The sequence below is a fragment of the Phyllostomus hastatus genome, unplaced genomic scaffold (assembly GCF_019186645.2).
Source record: "Phyllostomus hastatus isolate PE091 unplaced genomic scaffold, TTU_PhHast_1.1 phas_contig_16, whole genome shotgun sequence".
NCBI classification, from domain to species: Eukaryota; Metazoa; Chordata; class Mammalia; order Chiroptera; family Phyllostomidae; genus Phyllostomus; species Phyllostomus hastatus.
Genome location: NW_025333643.1, coordinates 10948086 through 10972892, shown reverse-complemented (window position 1 = coordinate 10972892; position 24807 = coordinate 10948086). Strand labels below are relative to the sequence as shown.

General features: G+C 50.0%; 2 protein-coding genes across 10 annotated transcripts in view; one reads left to right on the top strand and one right to left on the bottom strand.

The window, feature by feature from the left end:
- The window catches only part of CHDH (choline dehydrogenase), a 38222-nt gene extending 25237 nt beyond the window's left edge, over positions 1-12985 (top strand). For 3 of the 4 annotated variants that reach the window (XM_045832511.1, XM_045832510.1, XM_045832512.1), the window contains exons 2-8: positions 3548-4305; positions 4811-4962; positions 5591-5720; positions 6703-6837; positions 8070-8212; positions 8622-8724; positions 9452-12985. In XM_045832511.1, coding sequence (XP_045688467.1) covers positions 3591-4305; positions 4811-4962; positions 5591-5720; positions 6703-6837; positions 8070-8212; positions 8622-8724; positions 9452-9870 — 1797 coding nt within the window. In that variant the 5' untranslated portion in view covers positions 3548-3590 and the 3' untranslated portion in view covers positions 9871-12985. Of the gene's footprint in view, positions 1-3528; positions 4306-4810; positions 4963-5590; positions 5721-6702; positions 6838-8069; positions 8213-8621; positions 8725-9451 lie in introns of those variants that run through there. The other variant, XM_045832513.1, reaches the window with a different exon arrangement.
- The window catches only part of CACNA1D (calcium voltage-gated channel subunit alpha1 D), a 325060-nt gene continuing 312712 nt past the window's right edge, over positions 12460-24807 (bottom strand). For 2 of the 6 annotated variants that reach the window (XM_045832503.1, XM_045832504.1), the window contains 6 exons: positions 24356-24382; positions 23110-23259; positions 21462-21625; positions 18135-18256; positions 16347-16667; positions 12460-15855 (listed from right to left, as the gene is read on the bottom strand). In XM_045832503.1, coding sequence (XP_045688459.1) covers positions 15562-15855; positions 16347-16667; positions 18135-18256; positions 21462-21625; positions 23110-23259; positions 24356-24382 — 1078 coding nt within the window. In that variant the 3' untranslated portion in view covers positions 12460-15561. Of the gene's footprint in view, positions 15856-16346; positions 16668-18134; positions 18257-21461; positions 21626-23109; positions 23260-24355; positions 24383-24807 lie in introns of those variants that run through there. The other 4 variants (XM_045832502.1, XM_045832505.1, XM_045832506.1 and 1 more) reach the window with 3 other exon arrangements.

Genomic DNA, 24807 nt, shown 5'->3' with positions numbered 1-24807 from the left:
AATATTTAGAATATTTACACTTAATGCAGTAGTGATATGGTTGAATTTAAATCTATCATTTTGTTATTTGTTCTTTATTTGTTCCATCTCTTTTTAGTTTATTCTGCCATTATTTTGTATTAGTTTCAGGTGTACAACATAGTGGCTAGAGACGATCATACTTTACAAAGTATTCCCCATTATTTCCAGTGCCACCTGGTACCATACATAGATATTACAGTATTACTATTTCCTATGCTGTACTTTACATTCCCATGACTATTTGGTAACTACCAATCTGTCCTCAAACCCCTCACCTTTTTCACCCAGACTTTTAACACCTCTTTCCTCTGGCAACCATCAGCCTATTCTCTATGAGTCTGTTTCTGTTTATTTGTTTATATTTTCTAGAGACTCCATGCAAAAGTGAAATCATATAGTATTTTCCTTTCTCTGACATATTTCACTTAGCTTAATACCCTCTAGGTCCATTCTTGCTGTCAAAAATGGTGAGATTTTATTCTTTTTTCCATCTGAGTAATATTCTATTGTATATGTGTACCACAACTCTTTTATCCACTTATCTATTGATGGGCACTTGTGTTGCATCAATATCTTGGAGATTGTAAATAATGCTGCAGTGATCACAGGGGTGCTTATAGTGTTTCAAATTAGTGTTTTGGGTTTCTTCAGATATATACCCAGATCTTGAACCATTGGGCCTTAAGGAAGTTTTATTTTTAAATTTTTGAGGATCTTCCATACTCTTTCCCATAGTGGCTGCACAAATCTGCAATCCCAACAATGGTGCATGAAGGTATTTTTTCCCGTGTCCTCTCAAACACTTGTTTGTTGATTTATTGATGGTAGCCATTCTGACAGGTATGAGATGATATGTTTTTGTGGATTTCTGAGGATTTGCATTTCTCTGAGGATTAATGATGCTGAGCATCTTTTCATATGTCTACTGGTCATCTGTATGTCCTCTTTGGAGAAGTGTCTATGCAGTTCCTTTACTCACTTTTTAATTGGAGTGGGTTTTGTTTTTTTGTTTTTGCTGTTGAATTCTATGAGTTCTTTATTAAGTTTTGCATATTAACTCCTTATCAGATGTATGATTGGCAAATTTGTTCTCCCATTCAGTGGGTTGTCTTTTCGTTTTGTTGATGTGCAAAAACATTTTAGTTTGATGTCCCATTTGTTTATATTTTTCTTTTGTTTCCCTTGCCTGAGGAGATATGTCAGAAAAAAAGAGAAATGTCAGAGATTTTACTGCCTATATTTTCTTCTAGGAATTTTATGATTTGAAGTCTTACATTTAAGTCTTTAATCCATTTTGAGTTTATTCTTGTGTGTGGTGTAAGAAGGTGATCTAGTTCCATTTTTTTGCATGCTGCTCTCCAGTTTTTGCAACACTATCTATTGAATAGACTGTCTACCCCACTGTATGTTTTTGCCTCCTTTGTCATTATTAATTGACCATATAGGTATGAGTTTATTTCTGGGCTTTCTATTCTGTTCCATTGAGCTATATGTCTGTTCTTATGCTAGCATCATTCTGCTTTGATTAATATTGCCTTATAGTATAGTTTGATATCAGGTAGCATGATACCTCCAACTTTGTTCTTCTCAAGATTGCTGTGGCTATTTGGGGTCTTTTGTATTAATCCTCTTTGGAATGCTCTAAGCTTCTCAAGTCTGTGGTGTTTTGTCTTGCATTGATTTTGGAAAAGTCTCAGCAATTATCTCTTCAAACATCTTTTCTCTCCTGTTCTCTCTGTCCTTCTCCCCCTCTCTACCCCCTTCTCCCTCTGTCCCCCATCTCTCCCCATCTTTCTTTTTCTTTTTACCCCTGTCCTCCTGGGACTCCAATTATGTGTCCTTGAGATAGTTTGATATTAACCCATAGCTTTCAGTTGCTCTAGTCTTTCTCTTCTTATTTTCTCCTTCACTCTTCATCTTCTTCATATTTCCAATTTCTTATTATCTAATTTCCAGTTTCATTTTTTCTCAGCTGTATCCAATCAAATTATTCATCTTCGATAATGTGGACTTTATTTTTAGCATTCCTGTTCATCATTGTTTTATAGTTTCCAATTTTTTGCTGAAATTGTCTATCTGTTTAACATGTTATCTACCTTTTCAACTGAATCTTTTTAAATGTTTAATTTGGTTAAAGTCTTTGATAGTTCTAACATCTGGATGGGCCATTCCATTGTCTGGTTCTGTTAACAATTTCATCTCTTGATAATTAGTCTTTTTTTTTCTTACCTTTGTGCATATCTTAATTTTTTATTGAATGCTTGGCCTTGTGTGTAACTGGATAGTAGGGACTGAGGTAAACAATATTTATCCTTGGAAAAGGGTAACCTTTTATCTATCAGGTCATTAGTGTGGACTGGTGAGTCAACCTAGGCAGAAGCTGAGCTGCTGCCACCTTGGGCTAGTATGGGGCCTAGAGTGCTAGAAGGTTCTCCTCAGAGTTTTTGCTTCAGACTTAGCTTTCAGAGGCCTTGGTGCCTCTTTCTTCTGTGCCTGCATGCATGGGGGTGGTAGGGAGTGGGAATCTTTCTCTACACTCTTACCTCTTAGCCCACCTCCAGTGGTAGGCTATGGTTGTTCCATGGTACAGGCTCCTGGAGGAAGCAGGAGGATCTCTCAGGGGTTTTTGTTTGTTTTGTTTTGTCTGAGGTTTCTCAGTTCTCTTGTTGCAGCCCTAGTCTTGGGCAGGCCTTTTCTGCCTTAACCTCATGAGTGGAGCTTTTTCAGATGTGCTTGTGTCAGGGAGTTCTTGATGGGATACCATGTTTTTTCCCCATCTCTGCACACCAAGCATATTGGTATTGATTTGAACATTGTTGGGATGCGACCATGCAAAAGCTACTGGCATTTCTTTGTTGGAATTTTAGCACTAGGTAGAGTGATCTTTGGAGATAGCAGCTCTGACCCCACCCCTGTGAAAAGCCCTCTAGTGTATGCCTTGGCCCTCAGGTCAAAGGCTTTGAACTCTACAGCCTCAAGTCTCTCACCCTGACCTGCCATTGGTTATTTATTTAAGTCTCTCTTAACTGTCTCTCTGGCCTTAGACCATCTGTTCTGAGGGCAGATGTGTTCCTCTCTGTGTATTGCTACCGATGAAATGGTGTCTGGCACATGGTAGGGGCTCAGCAATTGTCTTGAATGGATAAGGAATGAGCGCAAGCCTGGAAAGCTCTTGCCTCCCCTGCCTTCCAGTAGATAGACTTCTCCCCAGCCTACAAATTCATGCACAGTTGTCACAGAAAAGACTTTCTGGCGACCCCTAGCACAGATCTTGCAGTGCAGATATAACTGCTTGTACCTCTGCTCCCTCCATCTAGGTCCCCAGGGCAGGGACCTGCTAGCCAGGCCTGTTCCACTCAGCCCTGAGTAGACTACTTGGTGAGCCTGTGGAGGACTCTTGCTGCACCAGAGACTGCTCCAGCTTTGGGCTGATTCTGCATGTGCATGCTGAGTTAAAACATTTAATGCCTCTTTTCCTGCTTTAGGAAAAGAGGCCTTAAATATTTTTCCTGTTTTCCTGCCTTAGGAAGAGTGAACCACCACATTCCCCTCCGTGGTTATAAGAGGACATGGCTAGAAGCATGTGGTGTGTCCTGCGAGGCTGGAGACGAGGACACCTGAGCCCCTGGGGAGCCCATGGGCAGCAGTGGCTCCCAGGAATCCGTGCTCTGGCCAGTGTGGCCTCCAGGAGCAGGGCCGAATACAGTCACGTGGTGGTGGGTGCAGGCTCCGCGGGCTGTGTGTTGGCAAGTCGGCTCACTGAAGACCCTGATAAGCATGTGCTGCTGCTGGAGGCTGGGCCCAAGGACATGTATGCAGGGAGCAAGCGGCTCTCATGGAAGATCCACATGCCTGCGGCCCTCGTAGCCAACCTGTGCGATGACAGGTACAACTGGTACTACCACACTGAGCCCCAGGCAGGTCTGGATGGCCGTGTGCTATATTGGCCACGAGGCCGGGTGTGGGGAGGCTCCTCATCCCTCAACGCCATGGTCTACATCCGTGGGCACGCCGAGGACTACAACCGCTGGCACCGACAGGGTGCCACGGACTGGGACTATGCACACTGCCTGCCCTACTTCCGCAAGGCACAGTGCCATGAGCTGGGCGCCAACAGGTACCGTGGCGGCGAAGGCCCACTGCATGTGTCTCGGGGCAAGACCAACCACCTGCTGCACCAAGCATTCTTGGAGGCGGCACAGCAGGCCGGCTACCCCCTCACCGAGGACATGAATGGATTCCAGCAAGAAGGCTTCGGCTGGATGGACATGACCATCCACAAAGGTAGTATAAGGTGCCCATCCCCCATCTCCTGAGTAATTCCTTTAAGAAAAAACAATTTATAGCCCCGTGCCTCCTGCTCCCATCATGGTCAGTGAGGACAAACTAGGGCTGCTACAAGGCAGATGGAGATGTGACACACTGCACCCCCTACAGGCCACGAAAATACAACCCCAGTCCATGAGAAATGATGTGGGGATGGTGACACCTCGGGCGTTCTCTGGGTCGCTGACCCCTCAGGATATGGATAATGGCGAGTCAGCTCTCTGGCCAAAGGATTCAAAGTTCTCGACACTTTCAGATGGGGAAACTGAGGCACAGAACATGCCAGGGGCCCCAAGTAGATGTGGATTTCAGTTGTACAGGATCTTTTGGTCTCAGCCTTACTTGGAATGCAGAACTGGTACCATCAAGGGAAGGACAAACTCCCTTTTTGGATGAGCTGGTGCAGGGTGTGCAGGGGCCAGGGGAAGGGCAGGGGCACCTGAAATCCTTGCTCTGTCTGCAGGCCAGCGCTGGAGCACAGCCTGCGCGTACCTGCACCCGGCACTGAGCCGCCCCAACCTCACAGCCGAGACCCGGACGCTTGTGAACAGGGTGCTGTTTGAGGGCACCTGCGCAGTGGGTGTGGAGTACGTCAAGAATGGCCAGAGCCACAGGGTGAGCCGATTACCCCCGGGCCTGGGCAGCTCAGACGGCAGGAAGGGAATGGACAGTAGTCATGTTTGTGTCTCCACCAGCACTGTGATGAGGAGTGAGCAGCTGGTGGCAATGGCCTGAAGAGGTGAGGAAACCCCCAGTCTAGCTACCTGCAATGAGCCTGTTGTGCCCTGGGAGCCTCTGTCTGCCACTCCCCACCTCAGAGCTACCCCCAGTACCTTCCACACCTTTTCAGAAGTTGGTACGTGTTACTGTGATCATACTCCATACTTCTGCACTGTGCTGTTCCCTCTTAGTGCATCAGGATTGTTCGGCGTCCCACTTGAAGGTCTGGTCACTGCTTGCGTTATTGAAACCACTCATTTGAGTGTGGTTTCTCATTTAAATTCCACAGTCCTGCTTTTAAGACCATCACTACTAGCTAGCTGTTGCAGAATATTTCAGAGTATGAACCATGCTTCATTTATGATTGCATGCCATAGCTGAATGTGTGAGTAGCTCTCACACAGCACCCTAAGCATCCTCTTCCCACTTGGGTATGTCATGCCCAGGCCACATTCTCAGGGCTCTGCCTGCCTGCTTGCTGGGGAAGGGAAGAGTGACCTGCTCGGCCCCCTGCCTCTTCCAGGCTTATGCCAGCGAGGAGGTGATTCTGAGTGGAGGTGCCATCAACTCACCACAGCTGCTCATGCTCTCAGGCATCGGCAATGCCGATGACCTCAAGAAACTGGGCATCCCCTTGGTGTGCCACCTTCCGGGTGAGTTCCCTTCTCCATTGCTCCCAGAGGGTGTCTCTGCTACATAAAAAGGGTTTATTGTATTTTATTAGCTCGGAGGGGACAGGAGTTGGTGCTCCTCAGCACTGTCACATTTCTCTCATGAGCCTGAAGGCTCCTTATGCCTCACAGGACACTTCACCAGGGCCCCCAAGTCTTTGTTATGTTTTCCCCCCTCCCCTGGCCATCCCCACCCACTGAGAGGTGACGTCTGCCCATCAGGGAGCATGTGTAAAGTCCACTGGGCCAGGCCTCAGCAGGTCACAGGGCAGCTGTGTGGTGAGAGGGGTCCAGGCCTGTGTTTTCCATCCTCAGGACTCACCAGTTCCTCTTAGTTAAAGATGCCAATGCAGAGCTCCTAAGTATGTTTTTTCATGTTAAGACAGTCTCCAGGCCTGAAATTTATTTTATAATCTGTCTTTGTTGCCCTTGGGCCTGTCCCTTTTGCTGTCTCTCATAACCCACACTCCCAGAGGTTTGGGCCTTTTTGCAATAAGCGTTCATCATAAGAGGTCTGCAAAAGTGCTGGTGCATGAGTGACTGGCCAGCATCCCTCAAGCTTGGATGAGCTTAGGCAGGGTCTGCATAGCATGATGGGAGCTGTATCCCCACTTCCCCAGGCCAGGGGTGAGGGTGGGGCTGTCAGCCATTCAGTGACAGCTTACTGAGCAGTATCTGCTACACACGTGGGCCCTGCCCTCATGGAGCTACTGCTTGGCAGGAAGGCACCTGGAAGGTCACAGGTACTTCCCTGGGAGTGACAAGGGCAGATGGCTTTGGCAACTTGTGAGAGGGCTAGACTTGGTGGGGAGTACAGAAGGGTGTCCCTGGGAGTGACCTCCAAGCTGTGACCTGGGGACTGAGCTTGGCAGATGAGTAGTTAGGGGAGAAGTTTTTAAAACTAGGGGGATGTTGAGAGGTCAGCTAAGCCCCCGTTTTTCCTTATGTCTCTCTCCTATTTTAGGAGTTGGCCAGAACCTACAAGACCACCTGGAGATATACATCCAGCAGGCCTGCACCCGTCCCATCACCCTCCACACAGCACAGAAGCCCTTGAGGAAGGTCCGGATTGGTCTGGAGTGGCTCTGGAAGTTCACAGGTGGGTGTGCTCATCCCTGACCTTGGCAGAGACGGTCTGTGGATAGCTCAGCCTCCTTCCTGAGGTGCCAAGCAAGGGCTCTGGCCCCACATTGCTAGTTTGAAGCTGAGCTCTGCCATGTACCTCAGCTCTTGGAGCCTCAGCTTTCTCATCTGCAAAATGGGGTAGAGTTCCCACTTCTTGGGCTGTTGTGAGGACCAGACGCCATAGCTCAGGGCCTGACCCAGGGGAGACTCCTCACAGGCCAGATGTTGTTCTTCCTTGCAGATAGGTGGGGATGGCCTTGTGCTGGACACCAGGAGATGTCTAAGGAGCCAGGAGAAAGGCTCGTGGTGCTGGACTGTATAATCAGTATCCATTTCTTAGCATTTTCCACTTGTTTTCTGAGTCCCAGTGAGTTTGGCCAGGAAATGCTGCTTTGAAATCCTACTCATTCACTCAGCATATATTTCTTGCACGCCTACTTTGCACTGAGGGCTAGAGGGTGAGAAGTACCAGAAGGGCAGGTATCCTCAAGCCATTTACACTATAATGGGGACAATGGAAAGAACCAGGTAAACATGCTAACTTTTAAGTACAGTGAAAGAAAGATCAGGTTGTTGATTGAACTAGAGCATAGTGCTTTATGAAAGCAGGGTCTGAAAAGTGGGAAGAATGTGTGCAAAGGCCCCTGGACTAGACACAACTGCTGGGCCAGGGAGTGGGCAGCACATGGAGGAGGAAGCAGTGGCAGGGGTTGAAGGGGAGAGGGCTTGATCTTGAGGCTGTGTGTGAAGAGTGGGCTGCAGGAGGCACTGAGGGAGGCCTGGGCTCCAGTAAGGAGATCACCAGAGCCACCAGTTAAGAGGTGATCCAGGCTTGGGTGTGGGTGTCAATGCCAAGTAGATGGATTCAAGCCATTTTTGGAACGGATGGTAAGATTTTCTGATGTGCTGTATGGGTGATGAGGAAGAGAGTTGTTTCTCAGAAACAGATCGAGTTTCTGCCTATATCCTTGTGTGAAAGGAAAGGTCTCGGGGGTGTGGCAGGGGCCGGAGACTCACGAGGAGGACAGGCTGGGCCAGGTTAGGGATGCCTGTGGGACATCAGGCCTCACAGTCCAGTGTCAGCAGTGCAGTCAGAAGAGAGGCAAAGTTCAAGACTCTGGACATGTAGCTGAAATTGAAAGCGGTGTTGCTGGATGAGGCCAGCCCATCTGCCACACCTTGCCTTTCTCCTCTTCCAATCCTCAGGGGATGGAGCCACAGCCCACCTGGAAACAGGTGGGTTCATCCGGAGCCAGCCTGGGGTACCCCACCCAGACATCCAGTTCCACTTCCTGCCATCCCAAGTGATTGACCACGGGCGTGTCCCCACCCAGCAGGAGGCTTACCAGGTGCACAGATTTTCTCATCTCCCCATTGTGGCAGTGCCCCACCCAACAGCTGCTCAGAGTACCTGAGCTGGGCAGGCAGTCTGCATGCTGCACGGAAAGGGGAGGCCATACCCAGCTCAGAGTAGATACTCTAGGTACTGAGTCCTGGCAATGGACCACTCGCACCAACTCTGCCCAGGGAGTGTCAGCTCTGAAAGTTTTGGACAATGAGGTGTAGAGGCTGGAGTGATTCACCGAGGTGGTTTTTAAACACTGTGGAGGGTGGGGGTGGTAAGATGCAGGCAAATGCTAAAATTTATCTGCTTTTAATTGATTTTGGATATAGAGTCCCATCCACAGGAAACCTGGGACCTCTCTAACCTGAGTTGGGGGGTTGATGGAAGTGACTGCTCCCTCTGGATTCATCTAGGTGCATGTGGGGACCATGCGGGGCACGAGTGTGGGCTGGCTCAAACTGAGAAGTGCCAACCCCCAGGACCACCCCATGCTGCAGCCCAACTACTTGTCCACAGGTAATTCACCAGCCACCCTTGTATCCCCCAGGCCTGGGCCTGCTGGGGCACTGATGAAATGACTGCCTTTACAGGTTCATATTTGTCCCTGAGCCACATTAGCTGAGATACAGTCACTCCCTGTCCTCCCTCTGCCCCATCATTCTAGGCTGTGAAAAGCACAGGCTGCTCTGTGGTGCCCTGCGTCACTTGGAGTCACACTGGGGCATCACTTTACACAGTAGGGGAGATTTGCAGTTTTCAAACAATTGACCAGGAGGTTCAAGGCAACCTGGCTGTGCACATTTTTCCTGCTGTTACTGTGTGCATCCTTTAAAAGCAAACTATATTTCTGAGGCTGCTTCTATGCATGCCTCAGAAGCGAGCACTCCCCATGAGGCAGGTTTTGCCCAGTAAAAACTTGCCAGGCCCTCACAGCCACACTGTGGCGGAGGCAAGGCATGTATTCTTATTCCTAATTTACAGAGAAGAAAATTCAGATCCCTGATTTAAACCTGGGGCCTCTGAGGCAAGTTGTGTCCATCTAGAATGACCTGTTTGGGCTTCACGGGACTCTCCTTGTTTTCAGTGTAACCACCCATGGGTAGGCGACAAGCAGCCTGGTGGCTTGGACCTCTGTGTCCTGAACTGTTTCCCCTCAGGCAGCTCATGAGCCTCTCCATGCCCAGAATCTTCCAGCAAGGCCAGTATGGTAAGAGGAGCCTCACCTGTTTCTTCTGTTCAACAGAAACCGATATTAATGACTTCCGTAGATGTGTGAAGCTGACCAGAGAAATTTTTGCACAGGAAGCCCTGGCACTGTTCCGGGGGAAAGAACTCCAGCCAGGAAGCCACGTGCAGTCAGATAAAGAGATAGATGCCTTTGTGCGGGCGAAGGCCGACAGCGCTTACCACCCCTCGTGTACCTGTAAGATGGGCCAGCCCTCCGATCCCGCTGCCGTGGTGGATCCACAGACCAGGGTGATTGGGGTGGAAAACCTCAGGGTGGTCGATGCCTCCATCATGCCAAGCGTGGTCAGCGGCAACCTGAACGCCCCCACAATCATGATCGCAGAGAAAGCAGCCGACATCATTAGGGGGCGGCCTGCACTCTGGGACAAGGATGTCCCTGTGTATAAACCCGGGACCCTGGCCACCCAGCGTTGAGGCAGTCACCACCTGAGAAGCCCCCTGACGAGCCCAGAGGGCCAGCACAGCCCTTGTCCAAATGCCCTTTCCTGAAACTACCTACAAGTTCAGGATTCAGTGGCAGAGACTTGGGTAATTTCTTAAAAAATGAGATCAGTACTGGTTGGTGTCAGGTTCCTTTTCCCTCAAAATTTTCCTATGGGCCCTTTGGGGAAAGCAAGGCCAGTGGAAGATGGTTAACTCCTACCAGGGCCTTGTATTATGCCACAGTGCTCTGCAACTCAGAGTGCTGATGCCCTCCTTGTCCTGGCTGGACTGGAAGAAAGAGGTTCTCTCCCAGACCGCCCTCTGAAGGCAAGCTCCTCAAAGAGCAAGGTGCTATGCACAGAGGCTGGGTGCTGCCTTCTTTAAGGGGGGATCCTCCACCTCAGGCTGCAAGCTGTAGCTAAGGCCACGAGTCACGCTATAGTTAAGGAACACAGCCGGGATGTGTGCCTAAGCCTCTGGCGTCTCCTGGTTCAGAGGGGGAGCTGTCTGCAACAACACACAGGCCTCTCCTCTCCTGCACTTCCTGACCTCACCCCCCGAGTATGGCAGGAGCTGGTGCTCACTGGGGCACTCTGAGTGGCCTGTGGCCCACTTGCCTGATGCTCTGGTTTATGCTGAACACCATCAGCCTGAGGAGAAGATTTCTGGACCTTGTTCCAGGAGAGAAGGGTCTGGAAGGGCTCTTCATGACTACAGATTTCACAATTTCCCATTTTAAAAGGAAGCCTGGAACCCAGAGCAAACCTCACGTACCAGATCACTGCTCCACACCAAAGCAGCCAGCCCAAGAAAACACTTCCCCCTCCCCCCAGGGAAACAACCCAGCACCGAACAAGGCTGGCTAATTTTTATTCTGCAGATGTCCATGGGAACAGACCAGGATGGAGCCGAGACCAACACAGAAGGCAGTCAAGTAAAACTATGCTGCCTGAGCCTGTAGAAATGCAACAGAGAAAGATTGTCAAAGATTTGAGTTGGGGGGGTGAGGAAGGGGGAAAACCACATACAAGTAGCATTTAAAACAGTTCTTTGACCTTTAAACTCCTTATAATTCAATAATGTAATTAAGTCATTTATTTTTGAATGGAGATGCCTTATCCAGATGGTTCTTACAAGGTAATGAAAACAAAACACATTTTGGATTGATTTTTTTAAGCTATTCAAAGCCACCATCTTATGGCAGGGAACAAAAGAACTGCTATATGGAAACCTGCCGTGCTGGGCCCAGAATAAAGGGGGAAGAGAAATGGGGCATCCCAGGCTTCTCCCAGGATCGGAGTGGACTGAGGGAGCTTGGAGGCCTGACAGCTGTAACTTGTTTCCGAGAAACACCTTTCAGAAAGGCAGGAAGAAGAAAATGATCACCTCTTCTTCCTTTAAATCTTAGCTGTATCCTGCTTAGTTTTCTTATCCAAGAAAGGGTCAAGAAGGGAAATTCTAAATCTGCCAAGAGACTTATTTTCCTAGAGAGGTGCCACTGCTGTGGTCCACAGCCATCACTACTGGGTCTCAGAGCCATCTGCAGGGGCCAGGGAGCAGTGGGGGAGTGCGGGTGCCAGCCCCACAGTTCCCACAGCTGAGAAGTAACACATCAGGGGTGTGTGCGTGTGTGTGTGTGGGGGGGGTCCCAGGTGACTGTGACTAAACCGACCTTCTCTGGTGCAGGTATGGCAGGTGACATGGCCCTTCCATTCTGCCGTCTCTATGTTCTGTGGTGGGCTCAGCCTCCAAGACAGTGGCTGGTTTGATACTGTGGCTGTATTGTAAGTTAAGCAACATAACACATCCCTGTGCAGCCCACTTCCCCGCTGGCCCCTTTCCCACCCTTGCTCACAGGGCCTTGTCCAGTGTAGCCACACACAGAAGTGTTTCAAAGGAGAAGACTGGAAGTGTCACGTATCCAGAACCCACAGAAGTCAGGGTGGGAGACCGCTGTCAGGGTTCGGACCCAGGACAGAATGTTCTGACTTGAAGCAGCGCCCGCCCTTGGGCCCAACAGCTCAGTGCCATGGCTGTCTGGGCAGAGTGGGCGGTGGCCCACATCACAACCACTGGGCTGTGTGCAAGTCCCCCTGCCACGAGGGACCCTCCCACCTCGGAAAGAGAGGGCTGTTGTCTGAGGAAGCCAGAGAAGAACAGGGCCTGCTGGAGTTGGGGCCTGAGGACCCACAGTTAGGCTGCCCACACAGAGACGGGGCCAGCACTCAGCTTCTTGAGGAGCTGGACTGTCATTGAAACCCCTGAGCAAGAGCCTGCAGTCCCTAAAACATGAAAGAATCTACTTTATGAAAAGTGGTTTAAAAAGCATAACAGGAAGCTGTGAACGTGCCCCGTGATCAGGCTCTGAGGAGCACTGACCCCTCTGTAGAGGCCTGTGTTTAGGCCGATGTAGCACCAGCAGAAGGGTCTTCCCAAAAGAACAAGGGACAGAACCCTCAGGTGTAGGAGCTGCATCCCCAGGAAATGGAGGGTCCTGGAAGAAGGAACTTGGGCACCGTAACTACATCCTTTCTGTTTCCAGTGCAGGCAGCAAGAATCATTTCCATAAATTCAAATGGACTCTTCTTTCCAGCCAAACCACATTCTTCCACTCAAAGGTCATTTCATATTTCCACTGATTCCACTTTTCAGATCTGATACCTAGATCGTTTCTCTCAAAAATCATGAAAAAAAAAAAACCTCTCCACTGGCCCTGTGTTGAGACCCAGGCAGTTTTCTCACATTGTCCCCTGTCATCGTCCTCAAGACCATGCTCAACTTGTTCCTGTGTTGGAAGCAAGGGCCCCAGCCTGCTCCTCATTCTCACCTGTCCTTTAATGTTTCCAATAGACAAGGAATATCATTTTAGAGAAAAAAATTTTCCACAAGTGAAAGTGGAGACTGTTGAGTTGGGGCAGTCTGATACCGGACCAGAGCTGTTGCGTGATGATACCTCTATTGCTAACCATTTTTAGAACAAATTGATTGCCCATATAAAAATAAAAACCTTTGTAGAAAAACAGACAATTGGAAAAGGCACTTTCGACCATGGTATAACCTGTGGGGAAAAAAACCCATGAAATAAACTGCCCTGTTTTCTTTCACATGCGTGGGGTCAGCAGTAAAGAGGGCTCGTCCAATAGGCTAGATCCACTGTGCACTGAGGTGCTCCCGGGGCCCTGGCAGCCCACCCTTCCTGGCCTTGGACAGATTCCGAGACACCTCGGAATGGAGCTGGGAAGCGCCGCCGGGCCAAGTCTGGATGGAAACCACAGAGACAGTTATTAATGAGGGAATCTTGTTCATTGAGAGTTAAATCAGCTGCCATTTCCATTTTGTGATATGAAAAACAAAGAAACTAAATGTACTGTTCCTGGAGGCACCACAAAATGACATTTTTTAGGGAGTGGAAGGGGAACCAAAAGGAAAGACATTTAAACATCACACTTTCCTAAAACCAAGAAAGAAACCATGCTCTACAACTTCACATTTTTCTTACAAAGAAAAATTTAATGTTAGATGATAGGTTGAACCAGGCTTAAAGCAGACAGATATTAGGAGTGGTGCAGCCTATAAAAATGCCAGTTTTTAAGTACTGACTGGAGAACAGCATCATTGCCTATCCCAGAAAAGTCAGTCCTGGTAGTCATGTTGGGTAGGTGATGTTAAACCACACAGTAAGACCAATACCTAAAAGAGAAACAGAGTCCGAGGTGATGGTAACAGTGGTTTAGCCCTTTAGGAGAAACAGTGCTCTCTGCAGCTGGTATTAAGTTGCCATAGGCATTGAAGGAGCCACGAGAATAAGAAAAAATCTACACAATTACAGAACTACCCTCACAGAGTGCCTGCCCCTTCCAAGGCTCTCACTGGCAAATGCCAACACTTTGCAAGGAGAGCGCCCAAATACAATAAAATTATTACACAGCTTTATTCTGAAGAACATTTTACATTTTAATAGAAAAGAACTTACGTCAGGAAATAGTCATTTACAAACCTTGAAGAGTTTTTGCCTGGACCTGGAGTAAGAATATCTTAAGAAGAGGTTTGTAAGGTCTTCATAACAAAGTATTGTTATTTACAAAAAAACCATGAACAGGTTGTCTATGTAATATTTAAAAATTTTGAACCAAAAATTGCTACCTGTTTTTGACTGCAGAGAGTCCCTGCCAAGGTATCTGGACAAAGTCGGCATAATTCTGTGAACAGAAAAGGAAGCCTTGACGGGTCTAACGATCCAAAAGTGGGTTTTCCGCAGGAAGGACGATCAGAGTGGGAGTGCATTCTAGTGGAAACTTCAGCCCTCATTCAGTTGCATATAAAAGCCCTCAGAACACACAGTACAGCAGTGTTTTGTAAAAAGGCAACAATACAATTTGTCCAGACGCCGACCTTCTACTTTTGTAGATGGTCATGTCCCTCTGCCCCCTCCACCCCCGCTTCCCCAGCATTCCTTATGTCATTCCCAGGGGACATGAGCAGAGGGACTTCATTCACCTGCAAAAATGTCCTGTGGGGGCAGGTGCGAACACCCACCACTGTGAATGCCACAGGGTCAGAGTAAGCAGCTTGACCCAGCCTGTCATGACCTTGTGGGGGAGTGGGTTAAGGTAAAACAAGACAGCTGCAACCCATGGTGGAGCAGAAGGTACACTACCGAATCACAGCGCTCTTGCCCAAGGGAAACTGCAGGTAGTTGTCCTGGTGCATCTTGTGTAAAGATACACTCATAGCGACTCAAAATATTTTAGAAAAATCTCTGCAGTGTCAAGTTCTTTTGAACTTAAAATTTTAACCCCAAAAGATTTTCACTGAATAAATGAGAATTGGTTCTATTTTTTCTACTTCTGTTTAGTCTGAGTAAAAATACCAATAATTCCTAGATTTCAGTGGGGAACTACAATTATTAGGACCCATGGATATTGCTGCAGTTCAAATACGGTACAATAATTACAAAATATAGACCATCTCTTTACAAATACAAATTATAATATATTACAAGTCATGTACAGTAAATCTATAATTTTTAAACAAACTAGCGTATCTAAGTTGACCTGGTTGTGAGTGAATTATTATTCCAGTTTACAGTTGCTCTTAGCCTGACAGTCAGAAAGCGACCATCTGAGTGATGCTCTCATGTAAACTGGTGTCACATAACAGAGAACCTTGCTTACTAGGTCCCACATCCCTCTCAGGGTGATGGCTGGTAGGCAGGTCCTGATGTACTTCGGAACGGGGATCAGGAAGCAGTGTATTCCAAGGGGAAGGGTTTAAAAATGGATATGCTGGGCCCAGTGAATGTCTGATATGCTAGACCGATGGCTGAGGTAATGACACAGGTATGGTGATCGCCATCACCTTTAACCTTCCCCACCGTGCCTGGGGGCAGGGGCCACGGCTGAGTGCCCTGGATGGGCTCTGAATGAGAGGGCAGGGCTCATCCAGCACCTGTCCTCCATGAGCAGGCCGGACCTGCTGCTTCCCACAGCCGAGGCTCTGCACACACACACAGCTGTGCCCTACCAGGTTTATGGCTTCCTTGAGGCATCACATCACTTGTACAAAAGTCTAATTGAATATGGATTCACACTAGTGCCTAAACTTTCCTAACTACGAGGCACTTTTTCCCTGGCCCTCTAGCGCCCCACCAGAGGGCAGAGCCAGTCTGCCCCTCCCTGGAGGCTACAGGGTGGTGATGCAAATCATTTCATCCGCCAGGTCCTCCTCCTCTCTCCCAGGGTCTGGCTCTTCGTCACTGTAGCCTGGCCCGAAGTCCTGGAGCTCATAGTCCTGCCGGCTTGAGATGGGGCCCAGGTCCCCGTTAGCCCGGGGATGCATGGTCCCATTAAGCAGGTTGCTGGCTGCACTCTCCATCTCGTCAATGGTTAGGTCACAGGCATCGGCAATTTCGTGTTTTGTTGCTGACACGAATTTGGGGTCCCTTGCATACCGTCCTAAGCCTTCGGATATCAGGACCTGCACAGGTAAGAGGATCAATGGCATGAATGAGTTATAGTGACAGAAAACCCACCTCAAGCACTAATTGTATGATGTGCTTCTGGGCAGGGCTCAGCCAGTCATGTTCACTAGATCTCGTACATGGTAACTAAACGTCCATGTAAATGGCTTTGGCTTTGAAATGTCATGATGCTCAAAAACTATATACTCGTACATAGTCCCACAAGGATGAAACTGCTGGGGATGAATCTTTTAGTATCAACTGGTAATAGTTGCAGGAATAGCACACATAATCCTGAGAATGGCTACTTTATGAGGTTCAGCAGTGGTGCTGGTTTTATACTCATGTTGTCAGTACCATCCTTGCATCTAAGAAGTGGGTGGTGTCCAGATTAGAAACCAAGGAGCCTGGCTCCGGACCCCTCCCACCTTCAGAGCCACTGCCTGCTCCTGCTCTGTGCGGTTCTCCTTCCGCCACCCCTGCTGTGCCTGCAGCCTGCCATACTCACTGCCTCCACCAAGCTGTCTGCACTCCTCTGCTTGTCGCTGTTTTTGTTGTGGAAGCTGCTGGGGACGGTCAGGCTGGCTGGTGTGAAAGTCCGATAGGAGATGCTGGGCTCGTCTGTGTACCACGAGCTGCGGTGCAGGGACGGCAGGCTGCCGTTGACCTGGTCCAGGGCCTCTGACTGCTCCACCTGGATCAGGGGGGTATAGCACGGTGTCCAGTCCTGGTACGGAGGGGTCGCTGGGGGGGTGGCCCATGACCGGGTTGAGTGGCTCGGCGAGTATTTCTGGGCTTTACTTGAATCGAGGCCTGCAACTGCCATGACCTGAGGAGAAAGGGGGAGTGGGGAGACCAGAAGTCCTGTGAGGTCTAAGCCTCAGGCGTCCTCACAGGGGACCCAGCCGGGGGCCCTGTTTTGTAGGGGCAGCCTTAAGAAGGACTATGAAAACACACTGAGTACATTGAGTTGGCAGTAAAAATCTGGCTTTCTGGCAGACTGTATTTTCTTTCCCCCCAAATCCATATGCATTTTCTGTGGCTGTTCCCAAGTAGAAATCAATTGCTAATGAATGAAATCACTTCAGAACAATGAGGCATCAGAGAAGACCTACCAGTTGGGTGTATGAATATGCTCCCTGTGGTTTAAATACGGAGTATATTCAGGGCAAACTAATGGGTCCCAGCACCCACAGGGAAACATAGCTGTTCTCTAGTGCAATGTACCAAATGGCCGGCCTGTGCCTGCTCTGAGGCACCAGGTACCGGCCTTGCTCTCCCACCTCTGGTGACACCCCAGCACATCTGCCTCTGCATCCTGCTCTGCACAGGGGGACCCTGGAGCCCACTCTGTGAGCTCCACAGGGGAGGCAGTGCACACAGGACCTGGGCCCTGCCAGGGGCAGCAGAGGGAGGGCATTTTCATGCACATGCCCTGGGAGATTTCCACGCCTACTTGGCTCATGGCATTTGATGACCTGGGCCTTCCCAGGACTTGTCCTTCTTCCTCAACAAGGCAGGACACAAATCAAAATGCACATAAAGAGCTGGCAGAGAGACTCAAATAGAACATTGGAAATGGCAGCTACTGTTTATGTGACCAGGGCTCTTGAGGCAGGAAAGTGCCCGGGAGAGCTGGCTCCACCCATTACAGACTGGGTGCACACCTCACGGGGCTGCTCTCCCCTTCCCCCCACCCTTCCTGACACACACAGGCTGACAGCACCTCTGATGTACTCTTTTCGGGCAGAGAGAATCCTTGTCCTTGAGGCAAAGCCTTGGTGAGCAGGCTCTGGCCCGTGCCTTCCTGCCTAGCCACCTTCAGTGTGGACAGGTCCTTCTCTCTGCACCACATGCCCCTTGCAGGCAGAGTCGGGGCTCACCTGCCCTGGAGACCACAGGGCCCTGCCCACACAGGGCTCCGTAAGTGAAGGAACAACCTCTCAGAGCAAATGAAGAGCAGTGCTGCTTGCTCAGGGTCAGTCTAGTGGCCACCACTCCCTGGGCCGTGAATTGTGCCAGGCCCGGTCTTCACTACTGTGGACAGATGGCAGCCTTGGATTCAAATGCCAACCTGGTCACTTACCTACCGTCTCTGATGTTCGCTCAACCACACAATAAGGTTCATGATAGTGTCTGCAAGGTTGTCACACAATTGAACCCCAGTGTATGTGAAGGTTCTCTCCTTCCCCCTGCTGCTGGCAGACAAGGGGAAGGCAATGTCCTGAGGGTGGGGGTGGGTCCCACCCAGGGTGCCCATCGGGCCGTGGGAGCAAGGCCAGGTGGGCCAGCTCACCTGTTGCTGCATCAGGTGCAGAGGCAGGGCGGTGCGGTGAGAGAAGGCAGGGGACATTGGGACCTCCTCCTGGCTGCTCTGCCGGCGCAGGCACTCAAAGTTGAAGGAGGATCTTCGGTGGGCTGAGAAGGCAAAGCACATAAGCAGCTGTGAAAGGAGTTCTCTGGTAGGAACCCAGGGCTCTGGAAGTCACATTGCCCATGGAACACTCAGTGGGGAGCCCAGGAGGAAACCTAATACATCCAAGAAACAACATTAGGTAGTGAAGCCTCAGAACTTTTGGAGAGGGGATGAGGAAGAAGCCCAAGTGAGCGATGGTTTTACAAAGTGCAAGCAGATTTCTTATAAATGCCATGCCTGTTCTCAGGGGCAGGAGTGAAGGCAGCCCGAGGGCAGGTGCTCTGACCTGAAGCCCCTGCCCTACACATTGTGGGGAACACAGTCTCATTCCAGAATTCCATAAACACTGCTGACTGCCCCGATCTCACCTTCCAGACATCTGGGTCCTCTGGGGCCCGAGGCAGCTCATGGGTGCTCCTGTGTTTACACCCCTGCCTTAAAGGGAGTGACTTGCCACTTCCCCTATCAGCTGAACCAGGTAATAAGAAAATTCTTTTGCTGGGAAAGACCCCGCTTCTCTAGCACTGAAGACAGAACAAAAAGGGAACGCCTCTAACTGTAAAGAATGTGGTTGTCCTGTTAACAGCCAGGGTGAGCGATGGCAAGATATCCAGAGCCTGTGGCTTCTAGGGCATCAGGTACAGGAGAGTCATCAGGATTCAGGGCCCCCTAGTACAGGCCAGAAGCCCCCCACCGGAAACACCTCCCTGGGAAAGAGGAGGTGTTTCAGGAGCCCTACTGATAGTTTGCAAGACGGTGAGTGAGCAGCAAAGTCATCTGAGCAGCTCCTTTCCGGACCTCTGTTCTAAGCTGGCAGGGCATGCTTCCAACACCACACCCCTGCAGACACCATCCTGGGGAGGCCTCCCGGGTATGCTGGGACTGCTCACAAATCTGCAGGAATTGGTTCTCTGAGGGCCCTGCTCCCAACGTGCTTGAAGGGCAGGCTGGCCACCGCATGACCAGGAGGAACAAGACAGATGACACTCCTGGTCTCGCAGGCCCAATGCACACTATGGGACATGCGGGGGCCTCCTGGAGTTGAGTCTGTGGCTGCTGTCCTCATCAGACAGCCTACCCTCCCTGCACCACGCAGGGGTAAAATTTAATGGTGTTCTAAGGAGGACAGGCCTCCCTTGGCAGCATAACTTCTAGGATTCTCCTAGCATCAAATGGCAGGGGTCGAGGCTCAGAGCCAGGAAAGGAAACCACCACTCCTTTATTTCAGATAGTGCCTTTTAGTTTCAAAAATGGGTCCACGTACACCCATCATCTTGTTGGTCACAACCATCTCTGCTGGAGGAAGTTGTCCTACTGAAGCTGAGAACACGGGCTGAGGAGTTCCATGCTCCCTGCCCAAGGTCTGAACCTACAAGCAGCTAAGTGCGACCAAGTTAACAGTGACAGACCCAAGGCAGGCAACAGCACAAGTCCTACGACTTGCAGGTGGCAGAGGGTTGCTAAAGCCTGCATAGATCCTCATGAGCCACAGAGCTGCCAGATTTAACAACTAAATATAGCAGACACTCAGTTCAATTTGAATTTCAAGAGCAAATAATTTTTTAGTATAAGTATGACCCAAACATTGAATCAGATGTACTAAAAAGATTGTTTGCTGTTTATTTGAAGCTGAAATTTAACTGAGCATCTTGTATTTTATCTGACATTCCTACCATGAGAGAAACAGACCATTTTAAACATCTATTCCTAGAGAGCAAGAGGTCTGCTTCTAATATTAATCACCAGCTCTAACAGCTCTCTGTTCTTTGTAGTTCTCTCTCCTTTAAACCACACCTTCATACCTTGTCCTCTCCTGTTTGAAACTAGAAAGGTCCAAAACAATAGCTAGCCTGAAGGGGAGGTGGTACAAAGGTAAAAAAGAACAGAAACCAGCTTCCCTCTGCCCCTCAAGACAGACTGGTATTTAAAAAAACAAAAGCAAATGAAATACATTTATTTATTTGCCCTTACAAATAAAGAGGACACTTGCTCTTCTCCACTTAGGTTCCTCACTTCCCCAATGTGGCATCTGTGTATGGCAGGCATTCACATGGCTGCCAAAGGGCGGTCCAAGGAGGGCTGTGGACTCGTATGGGCAAGGGGCCTCCAGCCTCACCTGCATGTGAGTATCCAGTAATGATGGAGACCAGAAATGCTCTGTGTGGTTGGGACTACCATGGAAATGGGTCTGACTTCACTCCCCAGCAGGGCTGTGACTGCTGGGGAGAGACAGAGAGCCCGAGGTGCCACCCAGTCACAACCATTACTGTGCGTGCAGTCGGCAGACGGGGAGCCAACATGTCTTGGCTATTTTTTGATTACTGATTAAAGTCCTGCTCAAAAATATGTGTCACTCCTTAGAAACACCAAAAGTAGATATTCTTTAACCACCATCCAAATGCCCACATGTCCAAAATCGGACTGCCTGGCCAGGAGCCACGGCAGGGGCCACTGCTGCCTTTCCTTCCCCAGCCTGAGCTCCTCACCGGGGCTGGCCCAGATTCCCGGCACTGCCAGTTATGCCACCTGCACAGGAAAACCAGATGGGAACACCCAGCCCCTGCCCCTGCGCAGCAGGATGGGATTCCTTGGCCCTAGGACGGGAGCCCCTACCCCAGAGTTCACCAACAAGGCCAAACCCTGCTGTGTGAGCAGATGGCTCTGGCAGACCAGAGGCCAAGATGAGAGAGGTGAGGGAGAAGAGGAGAGAAAGAAGACACCCTGGTGTGGACTGAGGAGAGACAGACACCAAGAATCCCCAGGTACCCACACTCAGAGGCGTGGGACTTGGTCTAGCTCAATACTCAGGCTGATCCCTTCTGCCCTGAGAATAGTTACCCAAGCCCCACACTGGGCCTAACAACAGCCACTGTGTATGTCTTGCCCACCTCTCGGGATGGTCCCAGGCTCAAAGGCAATGAAAATGTGCATAAGCAGCCCCTTATCACATTCTCCATTAGGGCCACAGAATGTATTTCTCTGCCCTCAAAGAAAGTTCAGAACAGCACTGAAGTAGTTTAACACATGGAATACAGATAAGACAGGACAGCTGATAGGATCTCCAGCCAGGGGGTCTAGGCTTGAGGACTAAAGGTCCTCGACACAGCAGGACTACATCCATCACCACCTTTCCCCTCACCCTCGGGCCTGAAGAGAGGCGCACTGCTCTCTGGGTGGCTTCACCCCAAACAAAAAATCTGGCCTCACATGTTGGGGTGGGAGGTAGTAGGCGTCTCCTTGGAGATCTCCGGGAATCATAGCAAATGGGTGAGTCATCGTCCTCCAAGAAGCCTTGGGGGTGATGGTAGCCTCGGGGCCGCTCGAAGTCCAAGTTGCTGCCTGGGTATCGGTTGTAGTATCTGTAGTTTTGCCTGGTGGTCAGAAAGGCCAAAAGAGAGAGTAAGAGGCACATGAACTCCTAGGTAATAAGCCCCTTCCATTAGCTCAGGCACACCCACCTCTACAGTCCTCTCCCTACCTCCTTGGGCACAGGTGGACTAGCTGAGAACAAGGCAGTTCTCAGCTTCACAGAAGATTGGAGATGGTGGTAAGGGCTATTACAGGAAGGTTGAGGACAGCAGGCCTATGGTGAATGGAGTGTCAGTAGTTTCCCCCTGGCCGGGGCAGCCTCAACCCAGGTCCATGTGGACTGCAGATTTCCTGTAAGCTGGCCTATCACCCGCTCACTTCCTCCTTGAGAACCCCTCTCCTGAGTCCCTGCCCTCAGCTAGGGCTGGGATCCAGGGACACCATGGTGCATGAAGCATGGCCCCTGCCCTCTAGGAGCTTAACAAACACCACATGCACAGAGACAGCTGCTGCAGCTGGAAAAGGCCAGTGCCAGAAGATGGGCACAGGGTGGGTTCTGTGAGTTGTGGGCTGGGCATTTCAATGCCATCCAGGGAATAAGAAGCAAAGCCCTGAAGCAGGTCCTTGACAAGAGGCTGGAATGAGACCCACAGAGCTGGGAAAGGGTGTCTCAGTGGTGGACATGCTGTGTGTAGTGGCTCTGAAGAAGGACAGTCAGAATCCATTTGGTCAGAATCGGTGGTTCTGTAAGTCAGGTGCTGAGGGAGGCTGACGGAAGGAACTGGTGGAGGGCAGGGTGAGTGAGGGTCCAGCCATGTCTGGCCTAGAATATGAGGCTAACAATTATTAACAGCTCAGACACCAGGAGAGACCTCACGGCAGTACCATGTCCACTTCAATGGGCTGCCTGGTCATGGTGAAATGCAATTTACAGAAAAAGGATGGTAGGTAGCCTTTATTTCCCTGCTTGCTCACTATGGGCCCTAAAGCAAATGTCCCTTTTAACCTCAAAATTATTTCTTTAGGATCTGGAGAGGCAGCTCTGTTGAGAGATGCCACCCTGACCTCTTGTCCCCCATCTCCAGGACAGACCCCTTGATGAGAGTGGGAAACAGATGCTATTCATTAAGAGCCCACCCAAGCTATGGGCTGGCCGAGCAGCTTGTACACCGGGCCCCCAACTCAGAGTGCTCAGCATTAACAAAATAAAAACAGACATCTCAGAAGACAAGGAATAGATGGAAGAGAGCTAGCCCTCCATGAGACAAGCCCAGCTCTCCTTTCGGGACCTTTCTTAAAAGGCCTCACAAGCCCCTGGTGGAAATGAGTTGACAGCCTGAAGGAACAGTCCCCACTCTGCCTCTCTCTGGCTCTGTTTCTTCTGCTCAAACTTCTCCTGTGGCCTAGAGTCCGCCTTCCTGGTTTGCTTCCCAGGGCAGTCCCCAGTGAGGCTGCAGGTGGCCTAGGGCTTCACAAACAGGCCGAGCACAACAGATAGGCAACAGCCAGGCCTCCTAATGCCAGCCTGAGCCCCAGAGCCCCTCACCTGCTGGAGGTCGGCGAGCTGTCCTCCTCGTAGTCCTCCTCACCACTGAAGTACTCCGGCTCCCCCAAGCAGTGGGGTTCCCTGAAGTAGCCTTGTATCTCGGGGTCTTCCCGGCAAATAGTTGGGAATTGCTCGTCTCCTGAGTCTGACCTGCAGTTGGGAGGGAGGACCTGAGCCCCTGCACAGGCAGCGGTCACTTCCTGCCTCAAGCAGGACTGGACTATAAAGGCCTCTGGCCACAGCGCTGTGTGTGCGCACGCACCACAAGGGCTTCTCTTGCAGTACCTTGAATATGCTGGTGCCAGATTGCTAAGCCCAGGGGCCTTGGGGCCAAAGGAGAAGATGTAATTTGGGAACAGGGCAAGAACATGGACCTAGAGACCTTCAGTGATCGGCAGCCCCAGGGAAAAGACTCTGGTCTCCCAGACCATCTACTCTGATCCCTGTTCCTTCTTACCCGGGCCGCATGTGACTTCAGAACCTGGAACAAAGAGCCTCCCTTACCTCCAACTTCCCACTGCATATGGCCCAGGAGGGGCAACAGGGGTTTTGGATATAGTGGCCTAGGAGAGACTCTCATGCATGACGTCTGCCAAGATTTCTAAGACAGTCTCCTGCCCCAGGACTGTCATAATGCCTCCCTGAGGTACAGCTGTCCGGGCCTGGGACCTCAGGAAAGCCAGCCCAGGACTGTGACAGCGCTTGTCCCCAGAGAAAGGACTGGGCTCCCTTCAAGTTCTTTTTCTTTCTCTGACCTCCTCTGGCTCAGGATTTCACTGGAGATAATACAGCAGACCTATCTTCCTGCTCACTGTTCCCCCCGTTCAGCAAACATGGAACAGGATACAGCACGTGTTTAGGGCTGTATAGGAGGCAAAGGAGAGGACCTGGTCCCTGGTCTTTAGGAGGCTGGGGTCATGCTTTCACAAGGCCCCACAAAAGGCTTGACCCCAGAAAGCAGCAGCCATGGCCCAGTGTCACAGGCCTGGGCATCGAGAGTGTACAGCTGGCTCTCCCTGTGCTGCCCAGAGGTTCCCAGAGGCTAGCCCCCATCCGTCATGTGAATATTAGTCCGTCAGGGTAACTGCTTGTGCAGAAAAAAGCCACCACCTCTGACTCCTGAGTCCACAGCCCTGAGCTATAATATTGCAGTTGGCTTAAAGGAACTTCTCATTTCTTAGCACTCAGAGGGGCCAATGAGTCACACTTATAGTATTTAACACACAAAAAAGCAGTGAGCACATACCTAATATAAGTTTCATAATAGCGAGTTCTATCCAGGAAAAGCATAACAAGAGAGGGAGGGAGAAGATAAGTTAAATATTTCCAACAAAATTTAAAATGCAATTATCAGGCTACTACTCAGAATAGGGTTGGCAAATTATGCGCCACAGGACAACCACAGGCTGCTGCCTGTTTCTCTATGACCCACAGGCTATGAATGGTTTTTACATTTTTAAAGGATTAAAAAACATCAAAGGGAGAAAAACATTTCATCACCTATGATTATATGAATTTCACATTTCAAAGTCCAAAAATAAAGTGTTATTGTGCTACAGCCACACCTGTGCATTTAGCATGTTGTCTGTGGCTGCTTTTTCGCCACAACAGCGGAGCTGAGTAGCTACAATAGACTGTGTGGGGTTCAAGGCCTAGATATATACCATCTGGCCCATCATAGAAAAGGTTTGCCAACCT